General features: G+C 37.4%; 1 protein-coding gene across 1 annotated transcript in view; it reads left to right on the plus strand.

Moving 5' to 3' along the window:
- The first annotated feature begins 786 nt into the window (after positions 1–786).
- Positions 787–16,274, plus strand: part of DTWD2 (DTW domain containing 2) — a 93,870-nt gene continuing 78,382 nt past the window's right edge. Inside the window, exon 1 of the mRNA XM_082621214.1 lies at positions 787–1,015. Within this exon, the coding sequence (XP_082477340.1) occupies positions 798–1,015 (218 nt within the window). The 5' untranslated portion in view covers positions 787–797. The remainder of the gene's footprint in view (positions 1,016–16,274) is intronic.

The raw sequence follows: 16,274 nt of genomic DNA on the forward strand, positions 1-16,274 counted from the left end.
GAAAACAAAAAACAAAAACAAAAACAAAAAACAACACCCCCCCCCGTATTTAAACAAATGTTTAGTGTCTAGCGTAAAATAGTATGCTTCATGACGAGTAGAAATACCAAGTACAAGACACAGGACACAGGTCCCTGCCCTTCTAGAGCAAGAAAGCCGCTGAAGTAGACCAGCCGTGAATTCAACTTTCAATCGGTACAACCTCTCCTTTATAGGCCTGAAACAAGTACACAAGCTGATCAAGTACATCAGATGCTGAGACTGTTGTGCGTGCGCAGCTAATTCTTTTTTAATTTTAAATTTTTTTATTTTAAAAATGTTTACATTAATTAATTAACTAATTAATTAATTTTTGGCTGCATTTGGTCTTTGTTGCTGCGTGCGGTCACCCAGCTAATTCTTAAACTGCCATCCTAAGGCAGAAAACGCAGAATTCCATTATATTTTCACTTTTAAAGGGGTGAAAACAAGGGAAGTACATTCAAGTTTGCCACCTGAGGTGTTTTCAGAGGAGATTCCTTTACTTCTCCCCGAGAAGCTTTCCTAACCTCACCTGCTGCCCAGGACAATCCACACTTCCCTTCCGGGTTCTAGGTGAACTGGCCCACAGGGCACAGACCAATGGGTTCATTCCTTGTCCGCTGCGGGGCGGGCTCTCCAGCCTGGGCTTCGGAGACCCGCCCCCCGTACGTGGCGTGCGTGCGTGGCGCCGGGCGGCGGAGGCTGGTTTCTTCAGCTTGTGGCGCCGCCTGGCGGCAGCGGGGTTTCAATGTGACGGTCGGACCTGAGCGCCTGTCATGGAGCTGCAGAAAGAGGCGCGAACACCCAGGGACCCCGTCGCGCGGCTACCCCGGGCCTCTAGGTCTTGGAAGCCGGACGAGGAGGAGCGGCGGGAGGGCGGCTCAGCGCCGGCGGCGACTGCCTTGGACGCGGAGGCGGACGGGGCTAGTGCGGACGGGCTGTGGGAACTGCCAGTGGAGCCGGCTGAGCGGAGGCCCGAGTGCAGCCGCTGCAGGTGACCGCCGGGCGGGGGCGGGGACTGAGGCCGGCGGCCGACTTGGAGGGGGATGTGTGTCGCGGTGGCTGCCGCGCCCTCTGCCGGGCAGGCGGCTGCTGCGGCTCCAGTCCGGGGGGAGCGCTGGTTCTGGCATCTCCGCGCTTGGGGCGGCAGGGTCCACTGGTTGACCTTGGAATCACTGTGAAATACCTGTCACAGCTCTTTCGTAAGAAGCCATTTCTCCAGGTTCAGGATTATTTAGCCTTACTTCTTCCTGCAAGACACTGAGCGGGTCATGGGATGAGCAGACAGAAGTTCCGCTGTCAAGAAGCTTGAGCGTCTGGTAGGGGAAGTAAGGCGTAATGACAGTAATACTTGTAAAAACACGTTTATGCTTATGTGACATAGTCATCTCACAGTGAAAAAAAAAGGATCAGAGGAGAGAGACAATCAAGGTGGCTATTACAGTAGTTGACATTGTATTCAGAATTATGAATTCACTTAGAAATATTTATTGAGCACCTACTGTGTGGCAGGCACTGTTCTAGGTTCCTAGAAACCTAGGCATGGATAAAACATACGTTATCTCTGTGCTCACTGGGTCACTTAAAGTCTAATGGGGAGACAATTTATTAAACTAGCAACACCAACAATTAACATTATTTGACCGATTGAATTATGCTGGTGTACTTTCAGGGTCGTGAGGATTGCTTTCCCTGCTTATTTGAATCTCATGCTATACAGATATACTATTATATTTACCTCCTGGATGTTCAGGATCATTTCTCTTGGTTACTACCTCTCTGTTGTCCTTCACACTTTTAACAATTAGATAGTGTCTCTACTTCCTCACCTGGGAATCACTCTGTAATTTGTCCTCAGATCCTACGTGCTCTGAAGTGGTTCTCACTAAAGTCACCATTAACTTGAATGAGGTGAAATCTAATGGATCCTTTTCTGTTCACTTTTTACTGGACCTCTTGGCAGAATTCTGCATTTGAAATACTCACTCCTTGAAACATTCTCTCTTTGGTTTCGCTTTGATTTATCTGACTTCTGTATCCTAGTCTTCTTTGCCTGTTCTATTAAAACTCTAAATGTTGGGCTACCTCAAGGTCTTGGTTCTAGGTTCTCTTCTTACTCCATACACTTCTCACAGGTGATCTTACCAGTTTTCATGGCTAAGTTATCACCTCTACTCCAGTCTCTCTAGCTCAGACCTTTCTCCTGAGCACCAGATGTACGCATTCATTTAAACATTGAGTACTGAGTGCTTCGCTAATTACTGGTAATACCGTGGAGTCTTTGTCCACATAGAGTGTTCAGTTTGTTATTGGATACAGATGATAAACCAGTAAACAAGCAACTAAATATGTAATTACAGATGGGAAAAAAAAAAGAACAATGAAAGAAAGAAGTGGGATGCTGCCATAGAAAATAGCAGGATGGTGTCAGGAAAGATTTGTGAAGAGATAGCCTTTATATTGAGACTTGAAAGATAAGGATTCAACCAAGAGAGAAGTGTTCCAAGAAGGGGAACAGAAGGACAGGCTGGTTGATTGTCTTTAGCATTTGCATACTTGGAGTCTCTTACCAGGGCCATTTTGACCTTTTCCCAGAGCTGAATTGTAAGACCTCAGAGGAAGGATCTTGAGTGTAAGGATCTTTTTATATTTTCTGAATGTACTATATGCAGTAGATACTCAGTAGACCTTTGACGAGGGTGAATAATTTGTGTCTAAAAGAGACTGTGTATTGGAACAGAAGGTGTGTGTGAATACAATTAATTTAAATAAGTTGTCTAAAGTTGTTAGAAGATAGCACTTAAGAATACTTCGGGGCTTCCCTGGTGGCGCAGTGGTTGAGAATCTGCCTGCCAATGCAGGGGACACGGGTTCGAGCCCCGGTCCAGGAAGATCCCACATGCTGCGGAGCAACTAAGGCCATGCCCCACAACTACTGAGCCTGCGCTCTAGTGCCTGCGAGCCACATCTACTGAAGCCCACGCGCCTAGAGCCCATGCTCCGCAACAAGAGAAGCCACCGCAATGAGAAGCCTGTGCACTGCAACGAAGAGTAGCCCCCGCTCGCCACAACTAGAGAAAGCCTGCGCACAGCAACGAAGACTCAACACAGCCAAAAAAAAAAAAAAAAAAAATGCTTCGAAGGGGTCTCACTAGGAGGTGGAAAGAAAAGTGTTTCAAATACAAATCCAGAGCTAAATTATGCTAGCTTTATCATGTAGTTTTTAGTCTACTCAGAACTGCTAGTTATAATAGTTTAAAAATTAGTCTTCTATGGCTAGCAAAGATTTATACTTTTTCTGATCTCCTCCTCTCTGCCCCATTAATAGACTTTATTTTTTAGAGCACTTTTATTTTATTTATTAAAAAATTTTTATTTATTTTATTTATTTATTTTTGGCTGCATTGGGTCTTTGTTGCTATGCCCTACTTTCTCTAGTTGTGGTGTGCAGGCTTCTCATTGCGGTGGCTTCTCTTGTTGCGGAGCATGGGCTCTAGGCACACGGGTTTCAGTAGTTGTGGCTCGCGGGCTCTAGAGCGCAGGCTCAGTAGTTGTGGGGCACGGCCTTAGTTGCTCCGCGGCATGTGGGATCTTCCTGGACCGGGGCTCGAACCCGTGTCCCCTGCATTGGCAGGCAGATTCTGAACCACTGCGCCACTAGGGAATCCCTAGAGCACTTTTAGATTGACAGCAAAATTGAGAGGAAGGTACAGAGATTTCCCATATACTCTCTGCCCCTACACATACATAGCTTCCTGGTTATCAACATCCCCTACCAGAGTGGTACATTTGTTACAATTGATGGACTCCATTGATACATTATTATCACTTAAAGTCCATGGTTTACATTAGGGTTCACCCTTGGTGTTGTACATATTTTGAGTTTGGACAAATTTGTAATAACATATATCTACTATTATAGTATTGATAGCATACAGAGTGTTTTCACTGCCCTAAAAATCCTCTTGGCTCTGCCTTTTCATCCCTCTCTACCCTCTAACCTGATCTACTGTTTAAAAAATAAAAATGGGGCTTCCCTGGTGGCGCAGTGGTTGAGAGTCCGCCTGCCGATGCAGGGGACACGGGTTCGTGCCCCAGTCCAGGAAGATCCCACATGCCCTGGAGCGGCTAGGCCCGTGAGCCATGGCCACTGAGCCTGTGCCTCCGGAGCCTGTGCTCCGCAACAGGAGAGGCCACAACAGTGAGAGGCCCGCGTACAGCAAAAAAAAAAAAAAAAAAAAAAAAACAAACAAAAAAAAAATAAAAATGACTTGGTGGGTTTTAGCTTGTTTTCAGTTTCATTTAGTTAATCCTTTAGAATTATAATTCATTCTGACATTTCTGCACTTTGTTTTTTCTAGTGAAATTTTCTACCTTTTAAAGACTCTTTCCCTTGGCATGCTATGCATTTTGTTTGTTTTAATTGGTTAGAGTACAGTTCTAGAATTATGGAGAATATTTAGGTGTTATCAATATAATATTTATAGCTCTTTATATTTTATTTTATTAGGCGGTTAGGGTTTTAACTAGTTCCCTGAGTGAACTTCTTTACATTTATGCTTATAATAGTTTTTAAAATTAAAATGCATTCTTAGATTTGAGTGATCAGTAAGCCACAATTATTTGGCCATTTATTTAAAACGCTATTCATTTCTCTAAACACATTACTATAATTGTCACAGCCTAAGGAGTTCTAGAGATTGGTTTTGTTCAGGAAGTGCAAGCTCAATTTAACTTCTCAGCAGAATCTTGCTCGTTAGAAATACAACATATCTTAAACATTAATTAAATATTCTTTACAAGATCCCAAACTAATTTGTTATTGCACGATACAGAATTTATAAAAAGTGTGTCCCTGTTAGAAGGAACAGCATGTACAGGAGTACATTGTATAGAGTACAGTGTATTTGGAGAGCGTGGCAGAAAGGAAGGAGAGACGAGGCTGCAGAGATTAATGGTGATTGCACTGGGAAGGGCCAAATAAACTGTTAGGGATTTTGAGCCTAAAGCACTAGAACCCAACAAAACAGCCACTGAAATTTTTTTTTTTTTTTTTTCTTTTTGCGGTATGCGGGCCTCTCACTATTGTGGCCTCTCCCGTTGCGGAGCACAGGCTCCGGATGCGCAGGCTCCGGATGCGCAGGCCCAGCGGCCATGGCTCACGGGCCCAGCCGCTCCGCGGCATATGGGATCCTCCCAGACCGGGGCACGAACCCGTATCCCCTGCATCGGCAGGCGGACTCTCAACCACTGCGCCACCAGGGAGGCCCTGAAATTTTTTTTTTTTTTTGCGGTACGCGGGCCTCTCACTGTTGTGGCCTCTCCCGTTGTGGAGCACAGGCTCTGGATGCGCAGGCTCAGCGGCCATGGCTCTCGGGCCCAGCCACTCCACGGCATGTGGGATCCTCCCGGACCGGGGTATGAACCCATGTCCCCTGCATCGGCAGGCGGACTCTCAGCCACTGCGCCACCAGGGAAGCCCTTAATTATTTTTTTATATCTTCTGTTTATATTCCTGCCTGAGGACAAGAGTTAGAAACCAGAAACCACTTGAAATTCATTGATCATAAGAATAATGGAATAATGTCTAAATACAGAGTATTTTTAAATTTGTCTGAGGGAGGAAGTCAGCAGGGAGAACATGTACGCAAACTGACACAGATAGGCCCTGAGACAGAAATTTTTCTCTCTCCAGTGCTTTCTTCTTACAAAAGTACAAAGTTGTAAGGATTATAATAAGCCACATCAATATATTTAGCACCCGTTTATTAAGCACTGGTCATCTGCAGGTTATTCACCAAGCCTAGGTGCTTTATGTATAATATTTTATTTATTTCTCATAACAGCATTCTAGAAATGATGATATCATTAGCTTTTAAATGATAAGAAGGTAGAGGTAACAATCAAGTAGCAGAGTTGGTTCTCCAGCTCCAGTCCACTTGGCTTCCAAGCTCTTGCAAATGCTTGGCTTTGCTCTGTGCTCCACGCTTGCTGAAGAAGCCTTATGATTTTGTTTGCTGAGTGGATGTAGTCACTAGTTGAAGTGCAGCCACTAAGGCTGCAGGAGTAGCTCTGATTTTCATACTTTCTAAGCTGAAGTATGTTTACTTCAAGCTTAGTAACAAGATTCCTGAGCTTTGGTATTCTTTAGCTCCTTTTTTTAAAAAATAAAAATTAAGATATATTTGTTGTATAATTTTATATAAGTTTAAGGTGTACATCCTATTGATTTGATACATCTATATATTGCAGTATGGTTATCACTGGTAGTGGTTAGCTGTTGTCACCTAATTATCATTTCTTTTTTTGTGCTGAGAAGATTTAAGATGTAGCCTCTTAGCAACTTTGAAGTATATTAGACAGTATTGTTGACTATATCACAATGCTGTGCATTAGATCTCCAGCATTTGTTCCCCTTGTAGTTCCAACTTTGTACCCTTTAACAACGTCTAGCTTCTTTATTCCATATCTTAACCTTTTCCGTATTCTTTAGGCTTGGTTATTCTGGAGAAGAAGGTGATGGGGATAAAATAATGAGAAAGCGAAGCAGGGAAGGTTGCAGGTGTTTAAGAAGAATACAGGAGCCACAAACTGGCAGCCCCACAGATGTTTTGTTTAAAACTATATTTTTACCAGTTTTAAATTACCAGTTGCTAATAGTTAAAAATGAAGATGTTTTGTATCAAAATCCAGATTTCTGTTTTCTGTGAGAATGGGAAGATCTAGCAGCTTGGGGGCCAACTTCCTGAGCAAAATAGTTGGCTGAGTGGAGTACTGGTTGTGCCTTTAGATCAGGTGTGATCTGTCCAGGTCGTCATTGCTCCCAGTCATTCCTGCTTAATTCAACTATGATTAACTGCCTGCCTCTCATAGGCCTTTGCTTTTTGATCTGGGTCTCATGTACGTCATTTTGGGCTGGTCAGCCTGAGCAGGAGGGTAAATCAGTCTGCAGGTTTTGTAGGTAGAAGTGAAAAATGGTAATTCCCAAAGCAATTAGTTTACAATAATTAAGATTGTTGAATTGGTATCAACACTTAGGATTAGAAAACCAACTATTTTGGTAAATTTAAAATAAACTGGATTATTGACGGTAATTTTTAGGGTAAAAATTTTGATAGTCTGCAAATTTAATTCTTTGTGCATTAACTAAGTTAATTTGTTCTTTCTTGTTAATATAGAAAATATGTTCATTCTTTGAACTAGTTCGTTCCTAAGATATGTGGGAAGCTAACTGAGTTACAAATTACTGTGCAAGCTAATCATATGTTCAAAGTTGAGCAAAGATGATATATCTCAAGAGGGAATTTTTTTCTTAATTAAGTCTCCAAAGAGGAGTGACCAATTTTAAGAAACCACTTTAGAGCTTTCTAAATGTTTGATTTATTTTCCCCAAGAAAAATAAGAACATTATTATTACCCTCTGATAGATAGAAGTTTTCTTCAAAGAATATCAAATCACATTAATTTTTAAGTATGTTTACATTTGCCCCAAATTAATAATTCATAGCTCTGTTAGTGCTTATGTAGTGAGAGAATATATTCCTTAATAGTCTAGTCTAAAATTTGTCTTTTTCATTTATTTTTAAAAATATGTAATGTATTTTATTTTTTTCTTCCAGTTTTATTGAGATATAATTGACATACAGCACTGTATAAGATGTACAATATAATGATGTGACTTACATGCACCATGAAATGATTAAGTTTGTTGAACATCTATCATCTTATGTAGATAAAAAATAAAAGAAAAAGAAAAAAATTTTTCCTTGTGATGAGAACTCTTAGGATTTACTTTATTTATTTATTTATTTAGGCCACTCTGCGTGGCTTGTGGGATCTCAGTTCCCCGACCGGGGATTGAACCTGGGCCGCGGCAGTGAAAGTGCTGGATCCTAACCACTAGACTACCAGGGAAGTCCCAAGATTTACTTGATTAACAACTTTCATTTATAATGTATAGCAGTGTTAATTATATTATGTTGTACATTATATCCCTGATACTTATTTATCTTACAACTAGAAGTTTGTACCTTTTGACCACCTTCATCCAGTTCTCCCGCTCTCACCACTCCTCGCCTCTGGTAACTACAAATCATCTTTTTCTTGAAGTTTGTTTGTTTCTTGAAGTATAATTGCGCTTCAGCACTATGTTAGTTCTTGGTGTACAACATAATGATTCGATACTTCTCTACATTAGAAAATGATCACCACGGTAAGTCTAGTTACCATTGTCATTATACAAAGGTATTATATAATTATCGACTGTATTCCTCACACTGTACATTTCATACAGGTAACATTTATTTTGTATCTGGCAGTATGTACATCTTGTATTTCCCTCACCTTTTTCACTTATCCTCTCACCCACCTCCCCTCTGGCAACAACCTGTTTGTTCTCTGTATCTAAATAAATTTGGCATTATTTTAAAAGATTTCACAGGTTACAAAGTGCTTTCTTACATGTGTGTTTTTATTTACTATATAAGACAACTTTAAATAGTTATTCTCTTTTATGTATTCTTAGGGTCAGGTGAGTAGTAGAGGCAGAGCTGCTTTACCTTTCATATTTTCATTACTGCATCACGTAATAATGAATTATACTGAAATAAACAGTATGACTTTCTTTGTTTTCCTATTGCATATAATACATACTTCCAGTGAGGTGTTCCTTTGCCTTCTTCTAATCCATAGATTCTTTTATTTTTCCTTTGTCCATGGCTATTTTTAATTATTTTGGGATGGGCAATTTTAATTATTGTCTTTTTTAAGGTCCACCTTTTACCTCCTGAATCCTTTACCTGCCTATGGTCAGCTTCTCATTTCTCTTGGTGGCTCTTCACATTTCAGTTAGAAAGGCAAATTTGAAGGTATTATTGATTTTTAAGATTTTTTTTTTTTCTCTGCTGAGTTTTTAGTTTGCTTGTTTCTTGTTTTTTGTCTACTGGAAGCCTAGTGGAAAAGTTGTGGGGAAAAAGGGAGCAGTGAAGTGAAGTAAGTAGAAGTGTTCCAGGATTAATCAAGGAAAAAAATGGAAAAGTATGGAATGATTCTCCTGACCTTGCAAAGAGTTAGAGAGATTGACCTGATAGAAATGTGTCTGATCTCACAGGTGTGACCCCTAGGAATAAATAAAAATAAGAATTAAAAAAAGAAAAAAAAACTGAACAGACATACCAGTGACTGCACACTACAAGAGGAGGGAGTCTGCAGGTTAAGTCCAGGCAAGTTTCCAAAGAACAGCATCCAGAAAAATTAAATAGAATCCAGAGTTTCTACACTATATTGTCTAAAACGTCTAATTTTTGACCAAAGTTTACTAGACACAACATCTAGTTTTTGACCAAAGCTTACTAGACATGCAAAGAAACAGGAAAGTGTGACTCACATACAGGGAAAACAACAGCAAATAGGAACTGTGTTTGAGTGGATCCAGATTTTGGATATAGTAGAAAAATACTTCAAAGCAACTCTTATAATAGGTTCAGAGAATTAAAGGAAAAAAATTTAATGACCGTGACTCAACAGAGACTCAATAGAGAGTTAAAAATTATTTTTAAAAGTCTATGCAGACTGTCAGTGTAGGTTCATCATTTGTAACAAATGTACCACTCTGATGGGAGATATTGATAATGGGGGGGCTATGCATGTGTTTGGGCAGGGGGTATATAGAAAATCTCTGTAGCTTCCCGTCAATTTTGCTGTGAATCTAAAACAGCTGTAAAAAAAAAAGTCTTAAAAAAAAAGAGATGTGTATGATCTACTTGTTTATGTAAATCTGTTACTTGGCAGGTCAATTAAAAAAAATCAGGTTAATATGTATATAACATTTATCATTTGAACCATTTATAAGTGTACAATTCAGTGACATTAAATACATTCATAATGTTGTGTAACTATCACTACTATCTATACCCAGAAAATTTTCATCATCCCCAGTATAAACTCTGTACCCATTAAATAATATCTTCTCATCCCCTCCTCCCCCCAACCCCTGGTAATCTCTATTCTCCTTTCTGTTTCTATGAATTTACCTATTCTAGATACTTTGTATAATCATACAATATTTGTTCTCTGTCTGACATTTCACTAAGAATAATGCTTTCAAGGTCCATCCATGTTATAGCATATATCAAAATTTCATTTTTATGGCTGAATTGTATGTATATGCCATCTTAATTTATCTGTTATCCATTCTTTTGTTGATGGACACTTGGTTTGTTTCCACTTTTTGGGTATTGTGAATAGTGTTGCCATGAACATTGGTATACAAATATTTATTCTAGTTCCTGCTTTTAATTCTTTTGGATATATACCTAGGAGTGGAATTGCTGGGTCATATGGTAGTTCTGTGTTTAACTTTTTGAGGAATTGCCAAACAGTTTTCCATAGCAGCTGCAACCATTTTACATTCCCATCAGCAATGCACAGGAGTTCCAATTTCCACAAAATTGAAGGTACACAGTTATCTGAGTAGTTAACAGAGCATATATATCACCCTTAATGTACTTGAAATTGAATCTTTAATGCAAACCCTCAAAGAAAGAAATCACTGAAAAAATGTAGCAATTACCATTGCTCCAGCAAAACATGGATTCTTTTTTATATTTTTATTGAGGTATACTACCTTTTATTGAGGTAGTTTTTCTAGATTCAGAGATTAAGGGCAAGTAAATAACTTTGCATGTGTTAATGTTGCAGGTCACCATAATTAAATTGCCTCATGATGGAGATTTTATAATTCTAGGGCTTTTAAAATACTCACTTTCCAGCTACAAATAAATATTCCATTGATGAAAAATACTTTTTTTAGGGACACCAAAATCGGTGGCTTATTCATAGCATTCTTGTGTTCTCTTATGTAGTAAAGTAACCCTATCTTAAACCTTATATACTTTGCTCCCTTATATCAAAGAAAATTCTCAATTCTCTTTTGCTCTTTTGAAGAAATGGACCTTTATATAAATTTAGGAGGAATATTTCCTTAATAAATCAGGTATTCCAAATCTGCATTTTAAAATATAGACAGCTTTTAGGCAAGGGAAAGGAGAAGAAAGAATAAAGAAAATGAAAATGTTTTCTAGTAACATGGTCCCTTCATTCTATGCTATTCTTTGTAAAATATCTCTACTGAGGTATAGCTGGTCCTTGGGACAATTTAACCTCTGACTCCTTGCTTTTCAGGATGGCCATTCATGCTGTTCCCTTAGTTGGCCAATGGCTAAGGAGCATAGAGTTCTGCTGCACATCGACCTGGAGGCTTAATTTGATGAATCATATGGATAGTCTTTGTTCATTCAATCATTATTAATTCATTATCCAGTAAAGGCACAGCTTGGGTCATAGAAAAATAATTAAGAAATTGTTTCCTCTAGAATTCATAGTGAATTGAATGTGAGGGAAAATATGTCTGTGTAATAAATATTTAAGACAAATTATGAAAGTATAAAATAAGAGTTTATAGAGCAAAGAGTGATTTACTTAACTTGCTATTAAGAAAGATGTTTATTTTTTATATTTGTTTTATTTCTATATAAGAAGACAAAGTAAATAATAGGATAACTGACTATAGATGATTACTTTATGACAAGATTCTCAGTTGATCTGTCACTTTGTCATTGCAGCTCTAGTAGGGGCTTTATATAGATGCTGTATATAGTCATCTCTCTGGACACAAGGCTTTTGTTTTCCAAGCATCTGGCTCCTCTGAAGGCTTCTTTAATATAATAACACTTATTAAAATTTTTCTTAGTTAAAGATCTTGTAGTAGGAACAAGCTTATCTCTAGGCCAGTGATCTCTAAATTATTTTGAATACATACCACAGTTGGTTAAAATATTTAGGATGTAATTCTAATAGGTATACATATTTATCTATGATAATATACATTCATCATATACTAATGTATGACTTGCCTCTTAAACCATAAAAAAATAGAAGGGAAGAGATAATGGTGAAATAAACTATTTAAAAATGTTTTGCTAATTGTGATGGAGTCCTAGTCTTATTATTTAGTATTTTTGAGTCATAATATATACTTACGGTAAGGTTTATGATAGTAACTTACTGATAGTAAGATGTGATTTCACAGTTCAAATAATCTTTATAATTTCTACTTTTTAAAGTTATTGTCATCTGATTAGATTTATTAACTCTAATGAAGAGTTTGAAGTAGCAGTAAGAAAGGAACAGCTCTGCCATATACTTGTTGTTTATTTGTGATTATGTAATTAGAATTTCTTCAGTATGGACTCTTTGTGGGTATATATAGTTTCTTTGTGGGTGCTGTTGTTAACACTTCATGTTATGAAACTCCTCAGCGAGAGAGAGGCATGGACATATATACACTACCAAACGTAAGGTAGATAGATAGTGGGAAGCAGCCGCAGAGCACAGGGAGATCAGCTCGGTGCTTTGTGACCGCCTGGAGGGGTGGGATGGGGAGGGTGGGAGGGAGGGAGATGCATGAGGGAAGGGATGTGGGAACAGATGTATATGTATGACTGATTCACTTTGTTATAAAGCAGAAACCAATAAAAAAAAAAAAAGGAAAAAAAAATTGAAGTTATAAGGAAAAAGCTATGTGTTTTATATGCTAACATAACCTACAGTAGTTTTTAAGTCTTTTATAAGAAATGAAATAGATTAAGTATGTATTTAATAAGTGCTTAATAAATGGTGGCTTCTATTAAAAAAAAAAAAAAGAAACTCCTCCTTTTCTATTAGGATACTGCATATCCTGACACATTACCATGTGATATACCATCCCACAGAGGGACTGTTATTCTGTGTACTAAATATTAGTTGTTTAATTATAAATAGAAGTGATAATATTGATACTATCTTTTTGCACCCCACTGGGATATTTTACTTAACTCACTTTGGACACCACTCTTCTAAGCATGCCTAGGTCAATACGTCTCATCTAAAGATATTTATTGTCTTTAGAGAGTTACTTCCTCTCCTATAACAGTGATTTTTTTTTCTAAGTCTATTGTTCCTCTACTCCTGAAGGCATTTATAAAATAAAATAATGTAGTGATTAAAAACAGATTTAAGGGTTTATGAGAATATCATTTCTTTTACACTTGAAGCAATCAGACATGGTTGAGATTGCTTCTCTTTATGAGATGAAATTTTATTATTATATTAATAACGAAAAGCTGTTTCTTCTTTCATTGATTATATTGGATATAGTTTCAAAAATGTAAAACCTAGAGTTTATTTTACAGATTATTTAAGTTTCTTTAAAGTGACAGTAGAGGGCACTGTGGCATTTCGTTTTTCAAAGTCTTAAAATTAGAAAGTTGTTGCCATTTTTATGTGTAATGCAGTGTATCTATTCAACTGATCTATTGAAAAGTAATGAAACTCTTTGTTCTTTGCTTTTTCACTCTATGGGACTAAAAATTTTTTGTTGAGTGTTGGAAAACTTGAGGTGCGTTATCTTTCTGGGTTCTACATTTGCTTTTGTTTAGTGGGTAAAAGAAATTCTTTTTAAGATAGTGCTTCTTGTAAATCTATTCACTGATCTTTTTTTTTTTTAAGATTTAATTTTATTTATTTTTGGCTATGTTGGGTCTTCATTGCTGCGCGCAGGCTTTCTCTAGTTGTGGCAAGCGGGGGCTACTCTTTGTTGCATTGTGTGGGCTCATCTTTGCAGTGGCTTCTTTTATTGTGGAGCACGGGCTCTAGACGCGTGGGCTTCAGCAGTTGCAGCACGTGGGCTCAGTAGTTGTGGCATGTGGGCTCTAGAGCACAGACTCAGTAGTTGTGGCGCATGGGCTTAGTTGCTCCACGGCATGTGGGATCTTCCCCGACCAGGGATCAAACCCATGTCTCCTGCATTGGCAGGCGGATTCTTATCTACTGCGCCACCAGGGAAGTCCCGTATTCACTAATCTTTAAAGTATGCCTTATTAATACTATGAAAAAAATAGCTTTCAGTGAATATTATGTTAGAAATAAATTAAACTTTCAAATATTAATTAAACTTTTGGAAGATGTTTTTGTAGGTTTTAGCATCTCTAGTCATATGTCAGATATAATTTTATTTCCCTGCAGGCTGTCAAAGATAGCATACCCAGAGTGACAGATTACCCCTGTTCTACAGCATTCACTTCAGAAGACAGTCAGTCCTAGTCTGACAGGAAGCCTACGTATTTATTTCTACAACCTTATTGAGAAAAGAAGAAAAAGCTTATTTCATAAAATTTGTTCAGGGAAATTATTTGAAAATTCCATTTATATGTTAAGAATATAATTAACATTAATTGGTTGTATAGATTTTAAAGGAGATAAACCCCAGTGATAGAAAACAGTATTTATAATACATTTTCAATGTGTTGTTAAGTGTAGAAGAGGGAAAAATCTCAGCTCTTACTTTGGTCATTCTGTTATAAGTTAGTTGAAAAATGGTCATAAATGATTACATTTTTATTACATTTGCCTGTGATTCAGTAGTTATTCACCAGAACTTTCTTGATATCTTATTACTAGTTCTATGAAGAAGGAAATTGAAAACCTCTGACACAGTCAGGATCATATAGCAAGACAATGATATTGTCAGTGACATATCTTAATAGTTATTCCCTAAACCTATACCCAATTTACCTGTTGATATTTATTCAGATATTAATTTTTCTTCCTTAGATCTATATAAATTCTAGAAGTAGTTTGATTTTTAAGATGAATGTTCATTATTTATAAATAATGATAAATAATAAATAATAAGGTACGCTGTGTAGTTATCTGATCTGTTTTTTTCCTATCACCCATAATAGTTCATAGGGAGCAAGGAACTTTAAAAAAATTTTTTCTGGCACAGTGAAAACATACACATTCAATGAGGGCAGTAATCTTTCTCTCTTTTATTGTCCCAAGTGCCTAATGTCTGGTACATAGTTAGATGTACAGTAAATATTTGAATAAAATTTTGTTGAATTTACAAATTATTTAATCCATTATTGACTTGAAATATTTAAACCTTCAAGGATTAAGTTTGAATGTAGGGAGATTTTTTGTTCTTTGGAAAAAGATTTTATTTTTATTTAAAAATTTTACTTACTTTTTTGTTCAATTTTTTTAAACTAAAAAATACAAAAACAGTTCATCCATTTCTCCCCCTTCCATCTCCTGCCTCTGGCAGCCACCAATCTTTTCTCTGTATCTATGAGCTTAGGTTTTTTTGTTTTGTTATGTTTTTTTAAAGATTCCATATATAAGAGAGATCATATGGTATTAATCTTTCCCTGTCTGACTTATTTCACTTAGCATAATGCCCTGGAGGTCCATGTATGTTGTCACAAATGGCAAGATTTCATTCTTTTTTTATGGCTGAATAATAGTCCATTGCATATATATCACAATTTCTTTATCCATTCACCTACTGATGGACACTTTGTCTGTTTCCATATCTTGGCTATTATAAATAATTCTGCACTGAACATGGTAATGCAGATATCTTTTTGATTTAGTGTTTTCATTTTCTTTAGATAAATATCCAGAAGGGGAATTGCTGGATCATATAGTGGTTCTATTTTTAATTTTTTAAGGAATCTCCATACTGTTTTCCATAGTGGCTGCACCAATTTATATTTGCACCAACAGTGTAGGAGGGTTCCCTTATCTCCACACCTTCTCCAGCATTTATTGCTATTCTCCTTGACAGTAGCCATTCTAACAGATGTGAGGTGATATCTCATTGTGGTTTTGGTTTGCATTTCCTTGATGATTAATGATGTAGAGCATCTTTTCATGTACCTGTTGGCCATCTGTATATCTTCTTTAGAAAAATGTCTGTTCAGATTTTATGCCCATTTTTCAATTGGATTGTTTGTTTTTTTTTACTCTTGAGTTGTATGAGTTCTTTATATCCCCTTATGAGATATATGATTTTCAAATATTTTCTCTCAGTCTGTTGGTTGTCATTTCATTTTGTTGATAGTTTCTGTTTCTGTGCAGAAGCTTTTTAGTTTGATGTAGTCCCACTTGTTTATTTCTGCTTTTGCTTTTGCTTTTGGTATTAGATTTAAAAAATCATTACCAAGACCTAAGTCAAGGAGCTTACTGCCTATATTTTCTTCTAGGAGTTTTATCGTTTCCAGCCTTACACTCAAGTCTTTAAACCATTTTGAATTGATTTTTTGTGTATGGTATAAGGTAGTCGTCCATTTTCATTCATCTGTATGTCCAAGTTTCCTAACACCATTTAGAAGAGACTGTCCTTTCCCCATTGTATATTCTTGGCTCCTTCG

Source organism: Mesoplodon mirus (assembly GCF_964341445.2).
Source record: "Mesoplodon mirus genome assembly, chromosome: 5".
Classification (NCBI taxonomy): domain Eukaryota; kingdom Metazoa; phylum Chordata; class Mammalia; order Artiodactyla; family Ziphiidae; genus Mesoplodon; species Mesoplodon mirus.